This window comes from Typha latifolia, chromosome 6, assembly GCF_019914945.1.
Source record: "Typha latifolia isolate L0001 chromosome 6, TyphaL0001v2, whole genome shotgun sequence".
NCBI classification, from domain to species: domain Eukaryota; kingdom Viridiplantae; phylum Streptophyta; class Magnoliopsida; order Poales; family Typhaceae; genus Typha; species Typha latifolia.
The window spans coordinates 11,905,472-11,930,992 of NC_133091.1; the positions used below are offsets into that span (position 1 = coordinate 11,905,472).

The 25,521-nt window shown below is 36.5% G+C and overlaps 3 protein-coding genes and 1 long non-coding RNA gene across 15 annotated transcripts; 2 read left to right on the forward strand and 2 right to left on the reverse strand.

Annotated features, from left to right (window-relative positions):
• Positions 1-543: 543 nt before the first annotated feature.
• Positions 544-2,321, forward strand: LOC140790979 (WUSCHEL-related homeobox 11-like). The gene is made up of 3 exons (XM_073141309.1): positions 544-1,317; positions 1,758-1,933; positions 2,043-2,321. The coding sequence occupies exons 1-3, from the start codon at positions 750-752 to the stop codon at positions 2,058-2,060; spliced, it is 762 nt and encodes a 253-aa protein (XP_072997410.1). The 5' UTR covers positions 544-749; the 3' UTR covers positions 2,061-2,321.
• Positions 2,322-9,821: 7,500 nt separating this feature from the next.
• On the reverse strand, positions 9,822-13,820 carry LOC140791450 (cyclic dof factor 1-like). 2 transcript variants are annotated; one of them, XM_073142029.1, is made up of 2 exons: positions 13,558-13,820; positions 9,822-11,772 (listed from the first exon to the last, which is right to left on the reverse strand). In XM_073142029.1, exons 1-2 carry the CDS (start codon positions 13,687-13,689, stop codon positions 10,387-10,389), a joined length of 1,518 nt encoding a protein of 505 aa, XP_072998130.1. In that variant the 5' UTR covers positions 13,690-13,820; the 3' UTR covers positions 9,822-10,386. The 2 variants fall into 2 exon arrangements, with proteins under 2 accessions (XP_072998130.1, XP_072998129.1); XM_073142028.1 differs by lacking the exon at positions 13,558-13,820 and adding an exon at positions 12,264-12,360.
• A 5,045-nt stretch (positions 13,821-18,865) lies between these two features.
• On the forward strand, positions 18,866-25,519 carry LOC140790127 (uncharacterized). Of its 11 annotated transcripts, none has more exons than XR_012109313.1 (8): positions 18,866-18,943; positions 20,202-20,369; positions 21,684-21,912; positions 21,991-22,927; positions 23,089-23,170; positions 23,517-23,644; positions 24,962-25,088; positions 25,161-25,519. It is a non-coding gene; the product is annotated as an uncharacterized lncRNA (long non-coding RNA). The 11 variants fall into 11 exon arrangements; XR_012109316.1 differs by having other exon boundaries at positions 24,967-25,088; XR_012109318.1 differs by having other exon boundaries at positions 23,089-23,130.
• LOC140790126 (myb-related protein 2-like) lies at positions 19,430-21,819 on the reverse strand. Its single transcript, XM_073140061.1, has 6 exons — positions 21,612-21,819; positions 21,454-21,530; positions 21,320-21,377; positions 21,158-21,239; positions 21,018-21,087; positions 19,430-20,414 (listed from the first exon to the last, which is right to left on the reverse strand). Exons 1-6 carry the CDS (start codon positions 21,817-21,819, stop codon positions 19,698-19,700), a joined length of 1,212 nt encoding a protein of 403 aa, XP_072996162.1. The 3' UTR covers positions 19,430-19,697.
• Positions 25,520-25,521: the final 2 nt, after the last annotated feature.

Genomic DNA, 25,521 nt, shown 5'->3' on the forward strand with positions numbered 1-25,521 from the left:
CATGCCTCTGCTAGTGCTTTTGGAGCTTCTCCTCTCCTTCACATGAGTGTGCTTTGCTCTTAACCAAGATACATAAGAAACCCACCACCTCATCCTAAGGTCAATCTTGCCAAAAGTTGGGCCCCCACTTGTCCCCCCTTAGTGTTCAAGTAACTTGGACTTAGTTGGTGGCTTAGAAGTTGGTCTTTACTATCTAACGCATCTCAGTTACTTTATCGCTATTAAAGGCAATGATGTATACTAGTTTTGAGTTTTTAAGTTAGCTTAAGTTATCCAATATATATATGTGCTATGTATTACTACTTATATAAATATACATAAACACACTGTATTATCACCGACAATGTCACTCTCGTACTATAATTAACATTCCATTGGAAATAACTGCAAGGGGTAGGTTAGTCATTATCATGGGGCTAACCCACGAGCTTAATTTCTTGAGTGAAGACATTAATTCTTCCACACGGGGGCCTATAAGTACAACCCCACACACACGCATGTGTGAAAACATATTGTCTTGGGTGCAAGTCACTAGATCTTCTTATTGTTAATTTGCCTATGGATATGGAAATCTTGTAATCTCTTTTCTCTCTCTCTCTCTCTCTCTCTCTCTCTCTCTCTCTCTCTCTCCTTCTTTGCATTTTGCACCCTAACTTCCTTCGCCTACACTCATGCCATTGACTTTGGTCTCCTTCTTCGTCTCTCCTTCCTAAGCAAACTCCAATTCCTTCTTTTTTTTCTTCTGCGCGATGGATGACCAGCACGCAGAAAATAATAATAACAACAATCAGGACCGGGCCGCGACCGAGCCTGCCCGGTCCCGGTGGACCCCGAAACCGGAGCAGATCCTCATACTTGAGTCCATCTTCAACAGTGGCATGGTGAACCCCCCGAAGGACGAGACGGTGAGGATCCGAAAGCTCCTCGAGAAGTTTGGCCCAGTCGGCGACGCCAACGTGTTCTACTGGTTCCAAAACCGGCGGTCGAGGTCCCGACGCCGGCAAAGGCAGATGCAGGCAGGCCTACTTGGTGATCCTAGGGTGGGTGGTGGTGGTGGCGGCGGTGGTGCAATTCCATATGAGCCTACTTCCTCTAGTTCTTCCAGTTCCTCTTCGTCGAATAATTCTTTTAATGGAGGATTCTTTCCTTGTTCATCTTCTTCTGCTGCTGCTGCTGGTTGTTGTTCTTCCTCTAGCTTTATAAGGGATGATGGTGGGGATGATCTCTTTGCTATCTCTCGTCAGATGGGCTTTGTGGAGAGTAATCAAGCTCCATTTTCGAGTTCTTCAGACGCCCCCCAGTTACACTACCCACCCGGTAAGTGCATGGATGGCTAAGTGATGATGGTCCTTAATTTCTTCATTTGTTGAGGAATGGATGCCAAGATATCATAGATTTGGGTCGTCCTAATTTGTTAATTCTTCTAGTAGATCTAGGCATCAAACCTCATACGAACATCACCAATTCAATTTTTTGCAAGTGAGATATAACTCTTCCACAAAGATTTGTTCAAAACTTCTTCAATTTTCAGTTTTCTCCTAAATTTCTTTTGTCTATTGCGGACATTTCCATGTTTGCTCACTCTTGATCCTTTATATTTCCTTGTCATTAGTTATTTGTCCAACAAAATTTATTCAACACCCATGCCAATTAATTTAGTAGTCTGCATATTACTAGTATTTCTTGCATGAAATTTTTTCTTAACTTCTTTTATGTCCTTAATTAATTTGCTAAACTTCTAGAATGCATGAGTGCAGAAACTATCACTGTGTTCATCAATGGTGTGCCTTCGGAAGTTCCGAGGGGTCCGATAGACTTGCGAGCTATGTTTGGTCAAGATGTGATGCTTGTTCATTCCTCTGGGGAGCTTCTTCCTGTCAATGAGTATGGAAGTCTAATGCAGAGCCTGCAAATGGGTGAAAGCTACTTCTTGGTAACTTAGCTAGATTACAATTCCAATTGCTCTCTCTCTCTCTCCTGATCAATATTCTGCTTCTTTTACAGAATCACCAATGTTTCTTTTTCTCTTTTCTTCGCCATAGGTTTCAAGATCAACTTAATTTCAGAGCTCCTTATAAGCAACATTTGATCAAGATTGTCCACAATTCAAAAGATGGAATAAAATGGTGTGTAGCTTTTCTATCTTTGTAAGAAGCAAGCTTGCATGCTTGCTGATCCATGTCTGTTAAGATTAGCTGTTCTTTGATTCATGAGTTGTAACTTATCAAGTTATAGAGTAGCCTTCATGCTTATCAGCAAAAACCTTTCAAGAAATTTAAAATATTTTTGAAAACAAAAAATATTAAAATTATTTTCCCGTATTGTTTAGTGGCATTAGACTTTTAAATAATTAGCCTTCCAACTGTTGATCCTCAGAAATAGTTATAATATTTCTCAAAATTCTTTTTCATCTTCCAGAAGTTCTATAACTGCATGCAAGTGAACTTTTCGTTATTGCAAAGTTACGAAACTAACTTCCTATCCCTGTACATTCTTACTGTATAATGGGGGGATAAATAATTAAAAACAATTGCAATATATTTCTCTTGTCTAACTCGAGAAACTTTATATTTCTCTTTTTTGGTCTTCTATCTTTTGCTATGGCATAACTAGTTGAAATTTTTCAGTGTGAAAATTTAGAACAACAAGAGATGATATGTAAATGACTTTTGAAGGTTCTAATGCCTTTCTCTTGGAAATTAAACATGGAATTTTAACAAAGAAGCATTCGGGATTCCGACTGAAGAAAAGATTTAAAAATTTGATCATGTCGATATTCCTAAATATACTAGTTATGTTGGCAGTAAACTATTAATCAAGCCAATGTAGAAAGATTCATTGTTACAGATAAGGTGAATATTAGTTTCAACAAGTCAATATATAATGCGCAATTTTTTAATATAACTAAATATTGAACACTAGAAACTTGTGTAATATTTTTATTCTCTATCAGCAATTAAAAATTATGTTGTCAGAACTCAGAACTGAATGACAGAGGGACCTGGTGAAAACTTATAGGATCTCTCTCATTCTGAGACGTGAAATTAAATTCTCAAATACCAAATCTTGATAGCTGATCATAAATTCTTTTAAAAAAAGAATAGATATATTTGATAGTATATATATATATATATATACCAACAACATACTGACAGGATGCAGGATAGTTTTTCCCTTTTTCTTTTGAATCGTCTTCATCCCAGTTCTTATTATAAAACATATATATATATATATGATAAGATACAAATATAAATCAGTCTTCGAAAATAAAAATTATAGATACAAAAGTACAAATCAGAGAGCGGCTAAGTGGTGTTTCATGGTGATTGAAGATGTGTCAATCTCTCAATCAATGGCTGCCAGCTCCTTCCAAAAGTTTAATATTGACGACATTGCCTTACTTCAGAATGTCATACTTGTCTAGGGTGGGCTATGGTCATGGATGTGCATGTGAGTTAGATTATTATTAAGGCATGTGAACTCATCCAAATCCTACGCAAGAATGTAGCTCTAAGGAGACAAAACATTTAAGAACCAATTACTGTACCCATGTCACTTCCATTACAGCAGCTCAAATTCTCTCATTGACTTTGCTCACTTCCAAATCTGGATCTTTATTGCAGCCAAATTATCCATCCTTCTGTCAATATATTTCATCCAATATACACACACACACACACACAACCTGGTAACCAATTGGGCCCAATGGAGTCGTGGTGCTAAGATATTAGTTACAGAGGCTCATATTATATGAGTACTCTTTAGCATCGTTTTAATTGGGACACTGTTAAATTTTTTCTCAAATTAAAACATAGTAATCTTTCAGATTTGGATTTGACAATATTTGAGTGAACTGAAGCCGAATTTTGAATGTAGCATTTGAAGGATGGCTGTTGAGTTGATACACCCACTTCCAAAAATCACGTGTTCCTCACATGGAGAAATTCCATGTGATTCTTACGAGACCCATCAGTGAAATAATCTCACAAAGTATCTGGATAAGTCTAGAAATATCATAATAAATCAACAAATAATCCAAAGTTATAATGTCACAAGCCTCAATAAGCCTCTAGGAATATAAGTCCAACACAAGTTTTAAAACATAAATACTCTCGTAGGGGTCAAGTCCAACTAGAAATAATAGAATAAACAAATACTAAAATAGAGAAATGAATCTGCTACTCCTCGATATCCGCATCCTTCATAATCAGCTCTGAAACATTTCCACCAAAATGGCGATGAGCACGGGGCTCAGCAAGTAAAATCCAATAGTAATCTAAAAATTTTACATGATAAATAGAAATGCAAACCCGTAACATGTCAAGGAAAATGTACATTATGTCTTTTAATAACTTTCATCACTATAGTTTCAATTACATAGAAAATCACACAGAAATCGAGTCACATAGACATATCTCACAAAGTATCATAAACTCGAGGGGGACTAGTCATCTAACGGTAATATCGACGCTGCATATGACCGGTTGTCTGTGGCCATCAGACTAAGGACCCAATCGTAGGGCTATCATCACTGCTCTAGTAATCATCACTCAGAGCAGAATCATCATATGGCGGTTAAGAACACACAACTCGATAGACACCTTGACCTTGCGTCCTCGGGTACCGCTAGGACTACAATCCCTACCTCTTAATCATCTTTTCTAATATCATACTAGACTAGCCTCCAACTAGGGCAGTGTAATCACTTGAATGCTCCACCAGCTACCGACCTCAGGTGTAGACCGCTAATATAATAATATATATTACACTCTTCCTTTAACCCCAGGTTGAGCGAGTGAAAGGCACTACCTAGTTAGGACTTAACTAACAATGATACGTGCACGTGGTGCCATGACCTATATTATTCATTTAACATAATCATCAAATAACCGATATTATAAACAAGCATAGAGTCTATCATACATGTGTGTTAAGTGATAAATAATGCAAGTAAGAATTGACACATAATTAAATACAAGAATAAAATATCATGTAATTTTACAAGTAATAAATGACATTAGATTAAAATAGATAAGAAATGACATAAGTATGCATTTTCGTAGACTATTCTGGAATTCGTCTTACTCTCCTAATCAGTCGGCTCTTCTTGATTTTCGAGATCCTTCCCACACAATAATGAATCTAAAAATTTATAAATAAAATAAACATAAGATTAATAGACTTATAAACTAACTATCTTTTTGTATGAATTTAAGTTTGATTTCTAGGTCCGAAATATTATTTGTCTTAATTTAGAAAAATAATAGTCATTTAGAGTTGTTTACAATGTAAGTGTCGAAGATAAATGAAAAGACTAATAAATTCAAATATCTAATTTAATTATGTATAAATCCTAATTTTATTAATAACATGGTTGAGAAAATTTTAATTAATTATAAGCCCAGTCCACCAGAGTGAGGAGGTGGGCACCAGGTTCTAAGGCGCTCTAGACTGGGCTCAAGGGCCCAGTTCAGCAAGGTGAGATGGTGGACTGGGCTCAAGAGCCCAGTCCAACAGAGTGAGGAGGTGGGCTGCGGCCTACCGTAGCCTACCAGAAACTAAGGAGGTGGGCTGGGCTCTAGAGGCCAGTCCATCGAGGCCTTAGAGAAGGCCTAAGGACGCCACGGCCCAGAGAGAGAGCGGTGGGGGTTGGCCCAAACCCCACCTTCTCCTCGTCTCCTTGCCAGAGAAGAAGAAACAGAGGAGAAATGGGTGTTGCTGTCGGTGATCCCCGTCACCGGCAACCCCCAGCTCCGGCAAAATCTCTCTAGGTCGACTTGGGTGCAAGAGTGATCAGAACCTCCGGCCAGTGCGGCTGGAGGGTGAGAGTTGAGGAACTCCATGGCCGGCAGCCATGGAGCTTCCCGACTTAGTGCTAGGTGGGCTCGAAGCCCTCATCTCGAGTACTTACCTCTTCCATGTGAAGAGGTGGGTCAGTCGAGGTTGACGAGCGAAGCCACCACCGCCGGTGATGGCCGCTTGTGCCAAAGAAACCCGGCGGTGGGAGGCGACATGGCATCGCCTCCCTCGCGCCCCGTGGGTACCCAATTTGGGTACCCACAGCAAGGGGCTGAAGCGGGGAAAATTCTCGGACCGGTGGGTTGTCGACCCAAGGTCGCCGGCCGGCGAATTTCTTCGGTGAAGGCAGGCACAAATAAATTTCTAATTACGCATGATTAACTAGGTTATTTTCAAATTAAACTAAAGAGGGGATGGAGGCTAACATGAGGATCGAGGTGAGGGGGTTTTGGTTGGCTGCCGGCACTCCGGTGACTCGCTACCCGTGACGAGAATTTCGGCGGCTCGGGAGAGAAAAGAGAGGAAGGAAGAATGAGAGAGAGGAAATTCGAAGAGAGAAAACCCTAGAAGGTGAGGGGGAAAGGGGGGGAGGGGAGGGGGAGGGGTTTAAATAGAGATGAGACAGAAAGGGCAGCGGAGTGGAGTTAGCTCCACTCTGACGCACTTCTCCCACCTCTCGTAACCAACTGCGAGAGGTGGGGGAGGAGGAAGAAGGAGTGCACGCGCTTGGCACGTGCGCTAAATTTTATTTTATTTTATTTTTTTATTTTTTTTTATTTTTTTTAACACAAGTGTTACATGAGCTTTGTGTCAAAGTAGGTGTTTGAGCAATTTTTTGATACCCAAATGTATGCAGTTGATCGGTATGGTTTACGTAAATCGTACACTCTGTATCACATACTGATAGAACTCGATCGCCGGGCCGCAGTAGCCAACCTAGTTTGATACATTGTCTTGGTGTAATGGCCTAGTTTGGTAAAAGAAAAAAAAAAAGAAACTACTAGGTAAGAAGGTTTTGATCTTTCCCTAAAAGGTTACATAAGCATATTTCCTTTTATGGGCCTTAGGCAACGGATTTGGAAAAGATTTAATATGCAAATTATATGCCTCCTCCTCTCGGGAACCTTGCAGATGGGCACTATAAAACTGCTACTACTTGTACTTTATCATCACCAAACCCCATTGGGAAACTTAATCAAACACTGCGAAGCCTTATGACCGATGCCTTGAAATGCTCCAAATCGGATGGTTCGTGGAGTTCATACGCACTCCCAAGTCGATGTAAGAGAAAAATGGAACATCTGGAGCAACCCCCACCGCCCATTTATCCAACCCAGAGGAAGACAAACGTTTTTTTTTCTTCAATTTTATTTTTTTTTAACAAAGCATTAATTTAAGCAAGAGAGTTTGCTTAGATGTTTGGATCTGTAAAAAAATGAGTAAAGATTAAACTAATAACAAGTAGGTGTATACGCTAAAAGAGAGAGGAGAGAAAGATGGCAGGTCTATACGTACTTATATTGTTTTTTAAGCTTGCCGACTTCCTGCTACTGGAGAGGGATTTAGGTCAAGAAAAAAAAAAAGAAAGAAATTTGCATGACACCATAGATTTTTTTTAAAAAAAAAAGTTTAATTATGTTATGATCTAATAGCAGAATAAAAGCCTATAATTTATCTCTTCTACTATCTAAAATTGAGTTGCCTTTTTTTTTAAAATAGAATGGGTTCAGTCTAACTAATTGTTCTATGTTTCGACAGAAAAATATTGACCTGACCTAATAATTCAACACGATAATTTTATTTTTAAATAAAATTTAAATTTAGTCATAAATGGGTCAACCCTTGCACATTGGTTGAGATTTTTTTGAAGGCATGATTATTAGCATTATATGCACGACTAATGCACTAACCTGAGCCATTAAGGCCAAGACTGAGGCCATGGCATAGAATAGGTTAGGCTTAATACCACTTGAGTTAGATGGCATATTGGAGGATAATAATTACAGAGCTTTTATCACTCTAATATGCCCTCAAAAAGCTCTTTTTAATTGAAAAAGGTTTGGTATGAAACCCAACTTATTCCATCTTATAGCTTTAAACATTGTCATACGCCCTGGCATCTACTTGTTCCCTCCACCAACCCCCTGTTTGTTTTTCAATGATAAAAGGGGCACTACAAGAATTTTAACATCATATAAAATACGGCGGCGCCGCGACTGTATCAAAAAGAAGGGAAAATCTTTGTAGAATTTAAGAAGAAGATGCACTAAAATGCTTACCAAGCAGCATAAATGCATGAAAACAGAAGTTCTCCATGAATTGGTCAAGGACAAGGCCTTCTCTTTCAACTCAAAAGAAAAGGGGGCCAAAATTGATCACTAGCCAGTAGAACTAAGATAACATGGATTCACATGACATGATACAAACACAAGGCAGATATCAGGCAAAATCAAGAATAACCACAAATGAGAGCCTACAAAACTTATACCCCCAGCAGCTAAAAAAGGATTAGAAATTGATATACCTGAGCTATAGTTTGTCTTAAATTCTATGTGCACTCCAGTAAGATTCAGTTCTACCAGCTTCAAAGCTCCCAAAGTAATTATGTTTTGTAAAGGGAAAAATCATTATACTGATTCAACAAGTTAAATATCAACATGAAGAAAGCAGAGGATAAAAGCAGCTGAAGAAATAGTCATAGAAACATATTAAAGTTTGCCACAGTCAACAGTATTATGATATTCGACTATTCAAGTTCCTGCTAAGGAAGGATAAAATGATTCCATGTCAAGTAGATTTAGCAACAAGAAGATGAAGCAAGTAACAGCTGCTGCCAGAGAGATAGTCAAGAGCTCCTTGCACTCTCCTATGGTCACATAAAGTTCCATGAGATCTTGTCCTCTAGGAACAACATACTCTTGCAAATTTATACCTGTTATTGTTTGTCCTCATACATCAACCTCTATCAATTTGAACTATTTCATTAATCAGATGAAAAGAAAGAAGTCAAGAAGGAAAGAGGAGGAACAATGTCACAGTCAAGATCCTAAATACTGGTTTCAGTTCAGCCAGGGCAGTTTTAGTCATCGGTAAGTTCTGGTTCTGCTTTCATGTTTCACAAGTCCTGTGAGAGTTGAAAGACTGTCCTGAATCCCTAAATGGTTCAATTATAAAGGTTAGAAAGTTTGGCTACTGCGACAAATCCTGCTATTTCTTACCTCACAAGTTATTGGCCTTGGACTTTAATCATGAAGCTGGCCAAGCAAAAATACTGGAGTCTAGATTGATCAGTTTTATCTTGAATATTGGGATAACAAATCATACTACTGTACAGGATCTTTATCCATATTTCATACTAGGGCAGAATGATAGAACAGGGCTGAACATATGATGTCTGGTATAAGGATTACCTTAAGAACATAGCATGTCACTGGGTTGCCATTCGCAGGCTAATGAAAAGCAGAAATCTCCAATTATGAACTTATATTTGCAAGTGATAGAGAACACCTATAAAAACAATATCTGGAAGGAAATTATGTGCACTAAACAGAATAGTTTAGAGAAGCTGCCTATTACTTAAAAAAGGGTAGTCAGTTGACAATATCTTCAATAAATCTGATCACCTCTAATGATTAAAGCAAAGAAGTGAAAGTGAGATACCTAACAAAAATGTTAGTCAAGCCTAGCATTCTAAAGTACAATGTTTTCCTAGTTTGATCAACATGCATCAAACTTAGGTCATCAAAGTCCTATAAAAGAATAAAGCTTATGACACAACCAAATATAGAATCTTTATACAAGATGTTACACTATCTCTCAAAATATTACATCAAAAGTAGGATACTAGCATGTTTCAGAAAAATGGTGTGCTATAAAAGCAAGTAAAACAGTCAAAAAGTAGTATCAAGAAAGGCGCATAACAGTTATCAGATTATGGTGGAAATCCTGAGCAGCCTTTCATCATCACATGAGCTAACAACAGCGCAAGAATATAGTAGAGTAGAAGAGATAAAAATTCGGAATAAAGAAAAGTTCAGAAATATTCACTAGCAAACAGTTTCATGCAACACTTTCAGACAAGACACGATGTCCTACTTCCAAAAAAAAAAGCATTTAAAGACTCATTTAATGCTACTTTCCTTATTTCACAGGGACAATATTCAGATAGTCAGACCTTTAGCTTCCAAAGTAGCAGCTTTTGTTCCATACGTACAGGCCACACCCGCCGTGTTGATTCACTGATCTTGTTGTCATCAAATCCACCAGCAGAGGCAGCACTTGGACATTGAGTCTGCTATAAAAGTTATAGACAGTAATGTTTTGTCTACTATTTACAGAATCAATTCTTCAACAATCAAAAATATAGTGCAGGTCAGGTCATCTGCCCAGGAGACTCTACAAGCACACTAGCTAGCTCTACAACTGGCTTTTCGTCAAATTTACAATCCTCTACTTTAGTTACATATGAAATACTATTGGAGCAACAAGATATTAGCAGCTCCACACTACTCAGGAACAACTGCTAAGGATGTACTGTCTTAACTTATAAAACTCTTGCACAAGAGACTCACAGTCAGAGATGGACTATTATGAGCTCTCTTGAAAGGATTGAGAGCGGGATAATGCTGCTGGATTTGCCTGCAAGACTTGAGTAGCATCTGATGTCTGAACTTTGCTCTCAGCTTTGGACTTGAATGGTTTAAAGATACCTCCTTCACCAGGCTTAATACCAAGGGTAGCCCATATTGAACTCTTTGCAGCCTCGTCTGGATCATCAATTCTTAGTGTTTTAGGAACCCATAAAGATTTCTCCATCTTTTCCTCAACCTGTGAATTAGAATCCCTGGAATGTTTTCCCAAGGTTGGAGAACCATTGCCTGAACAAGAGTTAGTGCTTGTAGTAGAAGATGGTGATATGCCACAACCAGATCCAAGCCACGGTACATTCGACGTTCCGTTGGGCCATCCAGATAGGCATGCCCAAAAGGAAGTTGGCATGAAAGGGAAAGGAACGGTTGGTGCAGAGAATCCAGGAATCGCCATCATTGGGGGCGGCGTCCATGAGACAGGACCTGAACTTCCATTTTTTGACCCATAAGCAAGCTCAGATGAGCACCTACTGGCTTCCATGGCAGCAATACTGTTCCATCCTGGACCCCAGGGATACATTATAGGAGCTCCAGGGTAACAAGGTAGATGATGCAGAGGAGTAAGTCCATTATAATACCCCTGCATCCCATTTTGTTCATGGTGAAGTACACTTTCAGGTAATCCATTTTCAACAGGATTGGAGGGTGTTACCAAAGATGAAGAAGAATCTTCTTCCATATTTTCACCACATGCCATAGAAACAAACTTAGTATCCTTCTTCTGCTCTCCAATATTCAGTACAGAGGCCATAGACTCGCAAAGTGGCACTTCAGCTCCAAATTTGAGAACTGTCCCATTTACTTCCGAAGGCCCTATAGGAACAGAAGATCCACATGAAAGAGCCTGATGATGTGTTGTATCAGGTGCATCTGCTCGGCCAGCTGCTAAACCATCAGATGGCATCATTATGTGACGGTAGTGTGAGGCAGAATGCTTATTTTTACGCCTTCCAGCACCCACAGGGACATTCCTCATTGTTCCACCTGCAGTCCAATATCTCTGACAATTCTTGCAGAAGTGTCTTGGTTGGTTAACATTATAATTGTTGTAGTAACAGAACTTGGTATCCATACTGTTGCACCGAGGACATGGCAGAATCTTATCTGGCTTCTTGAGGACCTTCTCCTGACCTGGTCCATCACCCTCCGTCTTAACTTGCTCATCTTTTGATTCTGCTGCTACTTTATCATCACAGATGGATATTTGATTTTCATTGCCATTGTTCATATCAGAAGAACTATCTGGTTCAGCATGGTCCACCTCCTCTGGTGCATTTTTTTGTGCATCATTAACTTCCATGTTTTCAATTTCTTTGCATGAATCCTGAAATTTGAAATCAAACAATTTATGTTAATAAATTAGAATTAGTTAGATAACAAGTTTCACAAAAATCAACTGTTAACATCACAAGAAAATTTAGATCATCAGAGAGGAAAAGGTTGCTGCTTATGCAGCAAACTTTACTATTCTGAATATATCTGCATCCTAAAGTTCTCAGTTTGATAGGTTTTTGAATGTCAGTTATATGGGCTAACAGGTTTCGAGAATACTTTCCAATGCGTAAAAAAAGAAATCTGCTATGTTTTTCCCTACACATCAATGATAATATATTTTGTTGACTTATTTGTGCCAACTTCCTTATGAAGGACTAGGAATGTTTTGGTAACGTCCTTTTCTTCTTTCGACCTTTTCTCCTTAACATCTTTGGTGATGTGTGTATATATATATATATATATATATATATATATATATATATCCAATTTAAACTCTCCCCAAAAAGAAAGATTACAAATTTACAATGTAAAAGAACTTACGAAAGAAAGTAAAAGACCTCAATTGGATTATCCGTAGGACTGTGTGATGATGTATTTGACACCACTTCGGAGTAACCAACAGAATGTCAGATAGGACATTGAATTCCCAGCTAAATTTGCAACTTGAATCAGAAGGTGAAGGAGAAGTAATCAATCAGAATTCATGAGAAACAGAAGAGAACTTCTAGTCCTGAAAAGCGTCCAAAGAGAATATAACTACTTGTATCTACAAAAGTACTCTGAGTAGACAAGAGTTTAGTTTTAAATGCCTGTTCCATCCCATTTTCAATTACTTTCCCTAGTTTCATATCCCAAAACATCCACTCCATGGGCTTATCTAGCAACTCTGAATAAATGTCAGACCCTGCTAAAAGAGCCCCTATGATTTCAAACTATAAGTTATCACATGACCAGTCAGAATAAGTAGCCTCCTCAGGACAATCTAGCCCCATCCTTTTCTAAAACAATCTTTTTTTCTGCCACAATTTGTTCTTCTTCCATATTGCATCAGATTTCTTTAGGTAATATGCAGTCAGAGAATTCATTTAAGTGTGAAAAATATTTTCATGCTTCACGAACGATCCTTCAGATCAAGACTTTTTAGATGCAATATCAATATTGGGATAAGGCTCAAAATTCTAGTTCCCATTTCCAAAGAATTTCGCATCAACAATATCGCAATCCTTTCCTGCTTCTTTCCTCACAATAAGAAAAGCTGGAATGGGTCCAAAATATTCATCACAGCGGATTTGAAGTACTCAAAGCCCGGAAAACTACAAACATATATCAAGATAGATTATCCCCTACTCGACTAAGGGTTTTAGCATCATTAGACGATACAAGAACTAGGAAACGAAAAAGATGCAAGATTTGTACTGCTAAATTCCATCAAGAAACAAAAAGGAATAACAAACATCATGAAAACAAGCAGATTTCAATACATCCAAAAGCCTCAATTTTTTTTCCCGATCCGACAAATATTAAAACCACAAAAAAAGACGGAAAGAAATCAGAGAAAAAAAAACCAAAAATTTATATTTTTCCTCTTAGAAACTATGAAATAAACGGTCAAAAACCTAAAGGAAACCTTTAATAGCTCTGCGTAAGCACACAATACATCAAATCATCCGGGGCGTTATCCCAACAAAGAAAGCAAAAAAAAAAAAAAAGATCGCCTTTTTTCTCTCTCCCCCCGAAAAAAAGACAAGAAAAATACAATTTCTACGAATTTCCAAAAAGAAACCAAAAAAATCGAAACCTAATCAAGAACAAAGAGAGGGCTTCGACTCCTCACCTCTTCCACCTCCCCTTCCGGGTCCATCGGCGAAGCCACACCTCCGCCGTCCTCCGCCGGAGGCGGCAGGGTCTCCGCCACCGGTATGGTCGTCCCGAAGAGCTTGATCGCCGGATCCCTAATCTCAGACATCTCTCCGCCGCCGATCTCCTCTACCAAATCCGAGATGGCGATGGTATCGTATCGAATGTCCTCCGCTTCGGCTCCAGGGAGTGAGAGATAACAAGGAAAATTGAGGAGAGAAAAGAGGATTATATATTTTATCAAACAAAAAAGAGTCTGGTGGGCGACCGGGAGATGCCGGTGGAGGCGACCGCGAGACCAGCTGGCGTCTGAGTCAGCAGAAGAGGGCGATTCTGAGCCACGAGTTCTCGTGGCTGGAGATCGCGGTGGGCGACGTCAGCTCCAGGGGCGAGAAGCCAATGATGCGCGCCCTGCGAAAAGGGTAGCGGAAAAGGAGCGGCCCCTTTCGCTTTTTGCTATTTTTATATGGCGTTCTATTCGGAAAGGAGAGTGCGTTATTGACCTTTATGCCCTCGGATAAGTGAGTGGATAAGTCGCATTTTGTCATAAATAGATAAGGAACAAGTCACATCGGTGCACCATTTATATCAGTTCCGTACCCTTGGGGGTCAAACCTCTAGTATTAAGGAGGGGTAAAGTTGGGATTTCGATCTTCTATTTTATTCACATTCGCTAATTATCGGATAATTATCTGAACTATTACTTTTTACATATATCTTTTATCTAAATTTTTGTTTATGATATATAGCATAAACCTTCTGAATTATTGAAAATATCTGACCCCCCTATCACTATGTCATGAATGAAAAAAAAATGGGAAGACTAAAATACTATTTAACAAGGTAAAATTTTTTATTAAACTAAAAATTTTCTCTCTTCTCCTTTTAAAATGAAATATAAGGATAAACATCTCATATGTCTTGCACAGGACAATTTTATAAATATAAAAGATAATAAAATATTGCCAAAAATAGTATTTGAGATATTTTAATAGTTTAAGGGATCTATGTGTCATCAAAAAATTTGGGAGACATACCTAAAAAATAGTGATAATTTAAGAGGTCTAAATATAATCAACTCTATTTTTAAGTACACATTGATTCATACACTATAGAAGAAAATCCTTGCCCTTTTTACAATGTTAATGAAAAAATACTGTCAATTTAAATATGTTATTAAATGTTATAATATATTGATTATGCATATCCGACAGTCATAATTGACAAAAACTCCAAAATTACTTGGGGTGTGCCCAAACTAGGTCATATAAGATTTTCCCGCACCGAAACCTAATCCCTAAGTCATATCTCTAGCTAAGTATTCGTTGAGCCAATTAGTGTGTTGTATTTTTTATGCTCCATACTACAATTATGGCTTGGAAGTGTTTTACTCTACATAGATATCATCAATTCATCTCATTGGTACTAAGTATACAAAATATTTTAGGTAAACCTAAAGTATAAACCATTGGCTTGATTCCAAGACCAGGTTTGGGGGGCACAAAGTCACCCTTATCACAAAAGGTTTGTGATTGATGATTAATACGTATGATATGCAATACAAAATAAATATGAAACACAATTTTCTTTTAAGACAGTAAAAGCACTTAACATGAAATTTGTTCAACATATATCATTCATGAAGACTTTGCTCTCCAAAAAAAAAATCAATATTTATAAAATAAATGAAGGATGCTCAATTTTCACTCTCAACTTTTAAATATGAAGGCCGCATAATTTTCCTAATTATACACATATAACGCTCTAATGAAAAATATATCAACTAAGAGAATCAAACACATAATCTAGTGGGTGGCAGGACCACAATACCACATATCTAAGGGTTGAAAATATCCTACAAACCTAAATTATAGAGAATCCAAGTCCCTTGATGACATGGCAAATGAGATCTAACTCTAAGGACTTAATGCATCACAACTTTCTTTCTCTCCTTCTAGTCTTCCCTTCCTTTCTCTCTCCACCAGAGATTGAAGATTTTGCAAGCAAGTGGTCCCTATCCCAAATTAAACTATAGATTGGTTTCATGGACCCCAAAGATATATCCCCTTACCAAGAATTACCAACCACTCAAACTTATATCCCTGCTTCATATTATAGTGGTGAGTTGCAATTGAATCACAAGGGCAGGAGGAGAGGAAAATTAATAATAATAATAATAATAATAATAATAATAATAATAATAATAATAATAATAATAATAATAATAATAATAATAATAATAATATCAAGGAATGAATGGCTACAGAGAGAGCCAGTTTGGGGCTGGAAGAGATTAGGAGTTCTCCTCCTCAGCCTTCCAGGTAGAAAAGTAGGAGGAGAATTTTTATTTTATTTTATGTAAAACCCTACATTTTGGTGAATTTTTATGATTGACATCCTGTATTTAAGCTATTTGTGAATTTTTTTTCCATAATACTGGTAACAAATCTATGAATGAAATTATAAAAACACCCATAAGACATCTTCTGACCTAACCATGCAGTAACCAAATTTACTAAAATGCTCTTTTTAAAGGAAGTGGTATGGAAAAAATTTATTTAGATCTTGTAATAGAATTTTACATGTTCAATTTTTTATATTTTATGGACCAAAATATCCTTGACAATAAAGAAAAAAAATCTATTTTTTCTCACCTCTCTCCAATCTCATTCTACTCACCACCTTCCTCCTTCCTTTTTCCTCCCATTCAAGGGGGAGGGAGAGGGAGGAGAGAGACCGGCGGGTGGTTTCCGACGAGGGTGAGGTGGTGGTGGTGGTGGTGGTGTAGTAGAGAACAAGAGGAGTTAAAAGTGAGGGGTATTTTAATCATTTATGTATTTTTAGTTAAGTTGGATGATTGGATGAGAGTTAGAAACTAATCTGGGACTAATCTAGGACTTTTTTCAGTCCATGGACCTTCTTTCGAAAAAAAAATCTGGGACTTTGTTTTTTTACTAAAGGGGTAGTCTAATATTTAGATGTAAATATACAAGGATAAAATATATTTAAATTTTTTTAAAAAAATTATAAAAAAAATAAGGTCCAATATCCAAAAAGGTGGGCATGTGTGGAACCACATGTTTTGTCTAGCTTCAACCTTGTGCTTTTAAATGGGTTGCTAGATTTTAAGTGGCTGTAGTAGTCATCTGGAGGTTGGTGTACTTTGGATTTAAAGGCAATGTGAAGGTTTGTGGATGGGAAAAAAAGGGTAGAAGAAGAAAAGATGGACGAGTGATACTGTTTAATCTTTTTCCAAGGGTTATTTTAGAATCTAGTTCATAAAAGAATCTTGAAAGTTCTTGTGGCTTCAACTGGCTTCTTTGTCTAAAGTGCCTCTTCAAACCTAAAAGCATTATTTATTAGTACTTTAGAACTGTACTCCCATTTTATTTTTATCATAAAAATTATTATAATTTATTTATGGTCTGCTCCCACGTATGCGCAAAATTATTTTACTCTTATGTATTTTAAAAGATTTCAAACCAGTCTATATACTTACAACTAAAGTGAAATCGTTCGTCCAAATTAATTATGTGCACCCAAAAAAATTTTAAAAATTAAATAGAGGATTGAATTCCCTCTATTTAGCATAATAAACACGAAGTGATATTTTGGTTATTTGGTCACGCTCCATTAACTTTAATAAAAAAATTGACGATTTTATATTAATCTAAGTTTAAGGACTAATTTAAAATTTTTTGAAGTAAACGGAGGTAATGTGATTTTAGGCATAAGTATAGGAAAATATTATATATTTAATCTTAAAATTTTCTATACATGACACTATTTAGAAAGTAAGAGAAAATATACATGAGTATTTTTTATTAAAAAAAAGAAATAATTATATACGAGGAGTCTAATATTTTTGTCTATAAAAAAAATTAAAAATGGAGGGAAATTTAAACTGTTCGTTCAATTTTAAAAAAAATTTAGTCATACTCTTTTAATTTAGATTGAAAGACTAACGGTCTCATTTTAGTCGTAAGTACAAATAGTAAAATAATTTTAAATATACATACATAACAAGTTAAATATATTTAAATTATTTATTTATTTTATAGATTATCAGCTCGTAGACTAATCACAGTTAAAATAAAAAGACTAACTCTAACTCTTCTCCAAACATATGTACACGATCACGCTGTTTTCTTCTATAATCTTAACCTTTGCAGGGTATGATTAATCAATGTAATTTGTTATTAACTTTTTAAATTAGTCTTTATGGTTGCTCTGTAATCGTAAAGATTGAATGGTAGAAAATAAAATTTAAAAACTTGCAATCTCAAGAGAGTAATTCTAGAGTAACAACAAAAGCCCAGGGAATAGTTCTACAAAGTAGTAAACCACAAGATTGGTTTAGTATTAAAGATATAGGACATGGAGAAAAATAAAATTGAAAGGGAAACATATTAGGAGGAAGTGTATTTGAGCACGAACTTTTCCCAATTTAGAACAACTAGACTTAGTTGACTGGAGAAATAAAATAAAATTAGAAATCAGATGTATAGTTATTTTTTCTAAAATTTTATTCATTCTAATCAAAGTTTCTCTTTTTTTTTTTCTTTATTCTAAAAATAGGCTCGAAAATAATTTCAAATCAAATTTAATCATGAGTCCGATTCGAAAAGGTTCAAAATGATTACATATATATATATATATATAAGTAATATTTTATATATTATACTATAATTCTATTATATTTACTTAAGTAGATTATTATGTACTCTGATCTTATATAGTCTAGTTCTAAATTTTAATTTTATTAGTTTAAATTTTGAATTAGATCTTATCTTAAGCTTCAATCAAGCTTAATTTAATTCAAGTTTGATCGGGCTTGAAATTTGGCTTATATTGAGTAAGACTTAAAATTACTTATTGATCGGCTTGTTTAGGCACTAGCTCGAAAATAATTTGTAATTGGCTTGAATTGAAATAATTTTAATTCAAGTTTGATCACAAATATAAGCTCGAAATTGATTTTAATTCAAGCTTGATCATAAATATAAGTCTGATCAAGTTTTGACTCGTTACACCCCTAAAGACCTAAGCTAGTTCCTCAGAATAAATAATGATAAATAATAATTTATGAAGTGGTCATTCCATCCGCATCTTATTCGAATCGGATACGAATACGGATACGGATCATATATTAGTTGACCACTTCATAAATTAATACGGATACGGATACGGATCATAAATAATACGGATCCGATTTCTTGGACAGTTCATTGTAGTGAAATAAGCAAATTAATTATGTAACTTTTTTGTTTCTTGATAATTTAGAACTAAGAATGGGAGCGAAAGGATAAAATTCTTCTCGACCAACAATTTCTCTTCGTGCGGATGAATCATCTGACATCTTGGTCTGTTCTTTACTTTTCTGTTTCTTTAAGTTTACGTTCTCTAACAAGCAAAGGGAAGGTTGTAGAAGTTCAAGAATTTTTTATGTCTACAGGGTTTCCTAAGCAATCTTTGGGAAATTGGAAATTATGATATATTTATTCCCTATTCTTATTATTTATCTAGGAGTTGAGATTGGTAGGTTTCTGTTTGAAGCCATGGATATGGATTAATGTTGATTTGCATATTTTATTCCCAATTTCCCATCTGCAAATCTTGTGTTCAGAAAATTTCCTGTCAATGCAAATCTAGTTTAATAATTCCTTGTAAGTTTGCAATTTTCACTTTGTTATGTGTTCCAACTTGAGATCGCCAGATTCATTCATACCTTCATTGGTGAGAAGATCTTTCTCTCTCCTTTCATTCTCTCATTTTTATTGTTGTTGGTGATGGTGGTGTTAAGCACCAACTAGAATAGTTTTAAAATTCAGTAATGTGGCGAATTGCAATTTTCTATGCAAAACTAGGTCAAATATCATTCTCCTGCTTGTTTCTAATATAATACATGGTTATGGTGTCAATATGGAGAAAATCATTGAACATATTGTCGCTGCCATGTTATCCTAATACTCGTTCTTACATGACTGGTGAGAGAAATTTATTGTAGTGAACTTTGATGGCCGATAAGATAGATTTTGTTGCTTGCCATGTAGATGATATAGTGATGATCATGCAGCTGGTGTGATCCTTTGCAGAAGAGCCTTTTTCGTTATATTTTTAGGTCCAGCTGAAGCCATTCAGGTCAAAATTTTTGCAATTTTCAGCTGTATCATCCTTATCAGTGGCATTCAGATCTAGTTTTGTTGTCAGAAATGGCAGCCCAAAGCTATCTGATTGTAGCCTTCTTTCTTGTTGGCTCGGTCTTCTGCTGTTTGGTTGATCAAGAAATAAATTCTCACCATCTCTTTCGTGTTGTAGTTTCTCGAATATATTACTTCTAACTCCTTTCCCTTTTTGAGCCTTAAGGCCGATCGATAGTATCCCAGAGTCTTTCTGGATTTGGTAATCTGTCATGTCTGGATCTCTCACTATGGATGAACAAAAAAGCTTCTGCTCATCTGAATCTCTGAAAAGTTCAGGTTGAGTCTGCTCAAGCCTGAAATGATCTACTATTTGTTGTTTGCAGTGTATATATATGTCTTGTTCCTTTTGCAATCCTTCGCATGAGGTCAAGCAGCTATCAACTGAACCATCACCAAGTTGTGCTGTCTTTCCTTGTAGGGTATGTGAGGCATGAGTCTCTTCAAAATTAGGAAATGTGTTTTGCAGACATTCTGTTGAGACTTTTGATACCAGATCAGACAGTTGCAGTTTGGCAGCTTCTAGCCCGGCAGAACCAAAGTTTTGCTTTGCAAGAGTGTCTTGAGCCTTCTCCAGCACTGATTGTAGGTACTTCCCTTGTGCTTCTATTCGGAGTTGTAAATGCCTTTGCACCTAAACCCAATCCAACAGAATAATCTTGACTTAGAACATTATTTAAACATTTCTTTAAATGTGATGTTGTAATAAGAACATTTTTCATTGTAACCTGTAACTTTTCAGAACCTTAACGATCGTTTATGACTTTGTTTTTCTTGACAAAATTTTAAAAATTGGTGCCTTCACCGAATTCATATTGTCAATCTTTTAGTCGGAACTCTTAAGATTAAAATATTCAGTCCAGAAATAGTAGAACTCAGTGATATTGTTTGGTAAAATACAAGGTAATCAGTATCTGAAAATTTGGTGAATGGCTCCTTCTTTCTAGGAAATCTATGTGTTTCCCAGTAACATCTTTTTTATTCAACTATACAAGTAATTCACAAGTGAACTTTTAACCTTTTAATTTCATTTCTTACTTCTATTGACCAGTCACTACTAGATATTATTGGCATCTTAAATTAGTGCGCTCCTGACTCTTTGATTTTTATTTTTAGCATCATATTTTTCAATAACAGAATGTCAAACTTAGTTGAACTTCTAATATCTTTCCAAGGATATATGAATATGAAAAACCAAATTTCTTAAACAATATTAACATTGAGCTCTATTAGGTACCTCTAATTGTTCATGCAGCTGCCTCTGCACTTCAATTTGCATTTGTAGCGCTTCACTTATCTGCATGGTTCTGAAATGAGCATGTCATTAGTAAATTATACCATGGCGCAATGATGGAGCATAGTTTTACTGTTTCTTACTTGTCTGTCTGGTTTGCGATGTTCAATTGGCTTGTTGATGATCCATTGGCTTCAGTTGTTCTATTTGTTGTCAGGGCGCAACCTGTAACCGGCACATCAAGTATATTTGTAATCTTTACCTTTTTTCTAAATCTAGTTTGAACTTAAGGGAACTTCTCTTACCATTTTTCATATTTCCAGTAATAGCTTGTGCTTGAAGATTCTTACTAAGCCTGTATTTCTAGGAATCAGAAAGGCCAACTTAGTTTCTATTTTAAGCTTGCATAAATCAGGCTAGAATTGTACTTCATTAATACCTGAAGATGGCTTTTAAGGTGATACAAAGTTAGTCCTGGAATGCCCATAAGCCTCATGACTGATTTTGGTGTAGCTTCTGCATGAGTATGTTTAATATTAGCTGATACCTTTGCATATATCTTATAGAAAATGCTGAGTTATACATCATTACACTTACTATCTGCTCCCCCGAGTTGATTTACTGCCTCTACGAAACGCTCATGGAGCTCTGTTGTCCATTTTAATCTAGGCTTTGCATCAGTAGAGAGAACTAGTCCTGCCTCCCCTGGAGCATTTCCGCTTTGCAAAAGTAATTGCCTCTCTGCAGAGAAGGTTGAACGGGAAGAAAGAAGGCTGTTTTGGCTATGATGATGGTGATGATACATCTTCTGTGTATGGAAAGGCTTCAAATTATGATCAACTTGAAAAGAGTTTGAAAAAAAAAAGAAGAATATAAACAAACCATGAGAATCCACTTGGTACTGACCTCTTTCAGCTTCCTTTCTTTAGGTACTATTATCCATTTGCTAAAATTCTGACAGCCTGATGTGCTCCAGCTTTGTCAGTTCCACTATTTCTGGAAAGATGAGACTTGCCGATCATATATCCAAATGTTCCTGTTCTCTGGGAACTGAGCTTCAGCTCCTGCTTCTCATGATGGTGAGGAAGTGTTGCAAAGAACCAGCTTATATGGAAATGTGGAGGAATTTGGAATCATTGGAATGAATGCTCAAACTCGATCCAATCTTAACAGCAACTAAAAAGAGATATTATCCTTCTTTCTTTGTGTGCATGTGGACCCAGTGCTACAACTTTATTTCATCCATTCTGAGGCCAGACTCCATTCTGATTCTGATTCTGCACTAGCAACTTTACTTGGCACTGCTTTCACTTGTCACATGGCAAGAGGATAAAGGAAAGCCTCTACATCTTAATATATCTGTCCATGTAGGAAAAAGAAGGAATCTTATGCTTGGGAGAACTTTCTGACCTGAAGTCCTCAAGCTCTGCTGAATACTGTCTTCAGAATTTGAGAATTTCCTGATACCTGCACTGTTCATTAGAACTCATTGCGGGCCCATTGCACGTGAAGTCCTTATTCCTTAGAAGGTGCGATATAGCTGAAGTTATTGCAACTGGTATAAGTTCAAAGTCGGTAGAAGGACAGAGTTTAAAATTCCATTTGACTGCTGCTTTCAGAAGCAGAATTGCTTATAGCTTTTTCAGAAAAAGAAAGAACCCATGCTATCTATATGTGATGCCTCCTTGGACTGTTTGAAAGCAAGTTACTGGAATACGGAATAAGCATATCATTCCCTTTTGTCTCCTCTGTTAAGTTTGGCACTTATTCAACTATCAAGAAAGAAAAGCAGATAGGGAACTCAGAGGCTATCTATCTGCATGAAGCTGATGCTTTAACGCCAACTTTTTTTCCACAGGGAGAAAAAATAATAAAGGGAACTGAAGGGAATGCTTTATTTTCCACATTTAAAGGTCATTGATCTCTTTTACTTTATTTTCCTTCACCAAATTACGCAGAAATCCAGATGCTTGAAAGCTATTTCTTGCATGTGGCTATTAACTGTTGCATTCATTAGTTGAAGGTAGTGCTCAATTGTGGGCAAGCTTTATATCATCAACTAATTATTCTGCAGGATGGTTCGATATCTCAAGCGTGAAGCTGACACAAGACCAAGGCAAGAATTGTAGACAGATTAATGATGACATCATTCTTATGTATACTTCTTTCATCACTTTTTAATTATGCTTATTGTCTAAAATTAAATAACTCACACAGGTATTGAACTTTTAAGTTTTAATAGAACTCCGTAGTCTTGTCCATAATGGTAAATTGAGATACTCTGTTTTTTGTACTCTCTGTTGGTCACCAGTTATCCCCACTTGTTATGCAAAATCTCTGCAACTTCATTATCCATGTTGAGGAGTATGATATCAATCAATTATCTACTGATTTCTTTTATGAGAACAATACATTTAGGATGCTAGTTTTTATACTTGGAGTTTCTTTTTTAAGGTATTGCTTGTGGAATAAGTACTAATTTCTCCTTTTAAATGTTTTCAGACATCACTAACAGAGAAAAAACTGTGACATGTAACTGATATGTGGTAACCGTACATTGTTCACCATTTCAAGTGAGACAATTGCTGCATATGTATCATGTCTAATTGTAGTTGGATTCTTTGACATAGGTAGGCTATCATGCAGAATGATTCTCCTTCCATTATAAAATTTGCCTCATCAATACCTAGGAGAATATGTTTGCTGGCCATAGAATAGCTTTTCTGAAGATTGCATCCAATTGTTAAGTGCTCTTATCGCATGGTTTATTCTCCAAAGTAGTCATTATGGCTTATGTCAACATGCAATCTCTGCCAAATGAATGGAATTATAAATATAACAAAGATATATTCCCACACTTTTATGGGAAAGAATAACATTTTTTTCCTTATCCCACTCTTTTTTATATTGTTATCTTGGCAGTAACTCTTTCTCACACATGCACACACAACTTAGCAAGATGTGAAGAATCATCCTGCCAAAGAATGAGATGTGGGCCTAAAAAGCAGTTTGATCCAAGTCTTACTTTGTAGAGTCAAGCCCCATTTCTGAGGCCGAAAGGATAATTTGTAGACCTGGCCTTGCTTGCAAAGTCCAGATGAACAGTAGGTTTAATGGGAGAAGTCTGGGCTTGTGATGGATGGTGCTTGTATAGATTCTAAGCAGCAAAATACTTTAAATGCTCATGCTGCTGTTGGTTGAACCTATTGCAATTAACACCATTATGGATCATAACGAAATTATTCTCAACTAATGTTTTGTCATGCAATATTCATGTTCTCTACTGCCACACGCATTCATGTCTTGTTCTTGTGCTAAAGTAATCAGACTAGAATAGAAGAATATCCTATATCTATTGCTCTTTCTAGAGTTTTAAATTGATTTTGCGTCCTCCTTATATCTTGTGGAGTCATTAGAATCCAATACTCATGTTCGCTACCTAGTTGGTTTGATCCAATTATGGTGCAAGTAATTCTACAGCTAGAGTAGTCGAATATTTTAGTGACACATAATCAGGAATTCATTCATATAACAGATTACATCTTGATGGCCATTAAGTCTAGAAATTTTTCATCGGATTGGCTCAACAAGTTGAAGCAACTTTCTGTCTGAAACTTGAAGAGAAGAAATGAAAAAGAGAATTATAATAAGTACAGGAGAAGGCTTACCTACAACTGAATGTTATCTAGGTCAACATTTGTTCAATGTCAACAATAAAGTGATAAATTAACGTGCATTTTCTCCAAACTTGATCGTTCGTACTATCTTTAGGCTCATCATACATATCTTGGATCCATATGCATCTCATGGTGGATATTCAGAATTCTATATGGTATTTTGCTAAGTAGATGATCTTACACTGTTTGATGGTTGTCATCTCATCAGCCATGGTTGCGCCAGTCTTAAATGATATTTCTTGGTTCTCAATATTCCACATTCTTATGCAGGATAGACTTAAATGTGGTTTGATATTAATGAACTCAACTGGTGCTGATGAACCAAACAAATGCCAGGATTTCCAACATGAGACGTATAGCTATACTATCAACTCTTGTGCTTCATCTAGAAGAAAAGGTACCCTTTCTGTGAAACATTGCCCTTCCTTCTTGCAGTTTGATTTATAGCAAATTCTGGTGGATATGACAGGAAATTGCAGCAGAAACTGGATGAAGAGCTTAATCCTGGCTCTCAACTCATGCTGAGCTCTAAGTCTCTAACTCATTCTACTCGAACAGTACTGAAAATTAAACATGCTTGAGAGCAGGGCAGTTTCAGCCCAGGAGGTTGATTACTAAAGCAATATTACAAACTTGTGAAGCTTGGAACAGAAATGCTTGTACTGATGAATATCACAAACCTACTGTAATGCCTTAAATAAGTCTTTTTGTGATCAAAACGTATTACATCTCAATCATCCATATTCTGATTATTTTTCATCAAAGCAGAGTACTGTTCTCCTGTATTTGAGTGATTGCATTGGACAAAAGCAGGATTGAATTCTCTCATT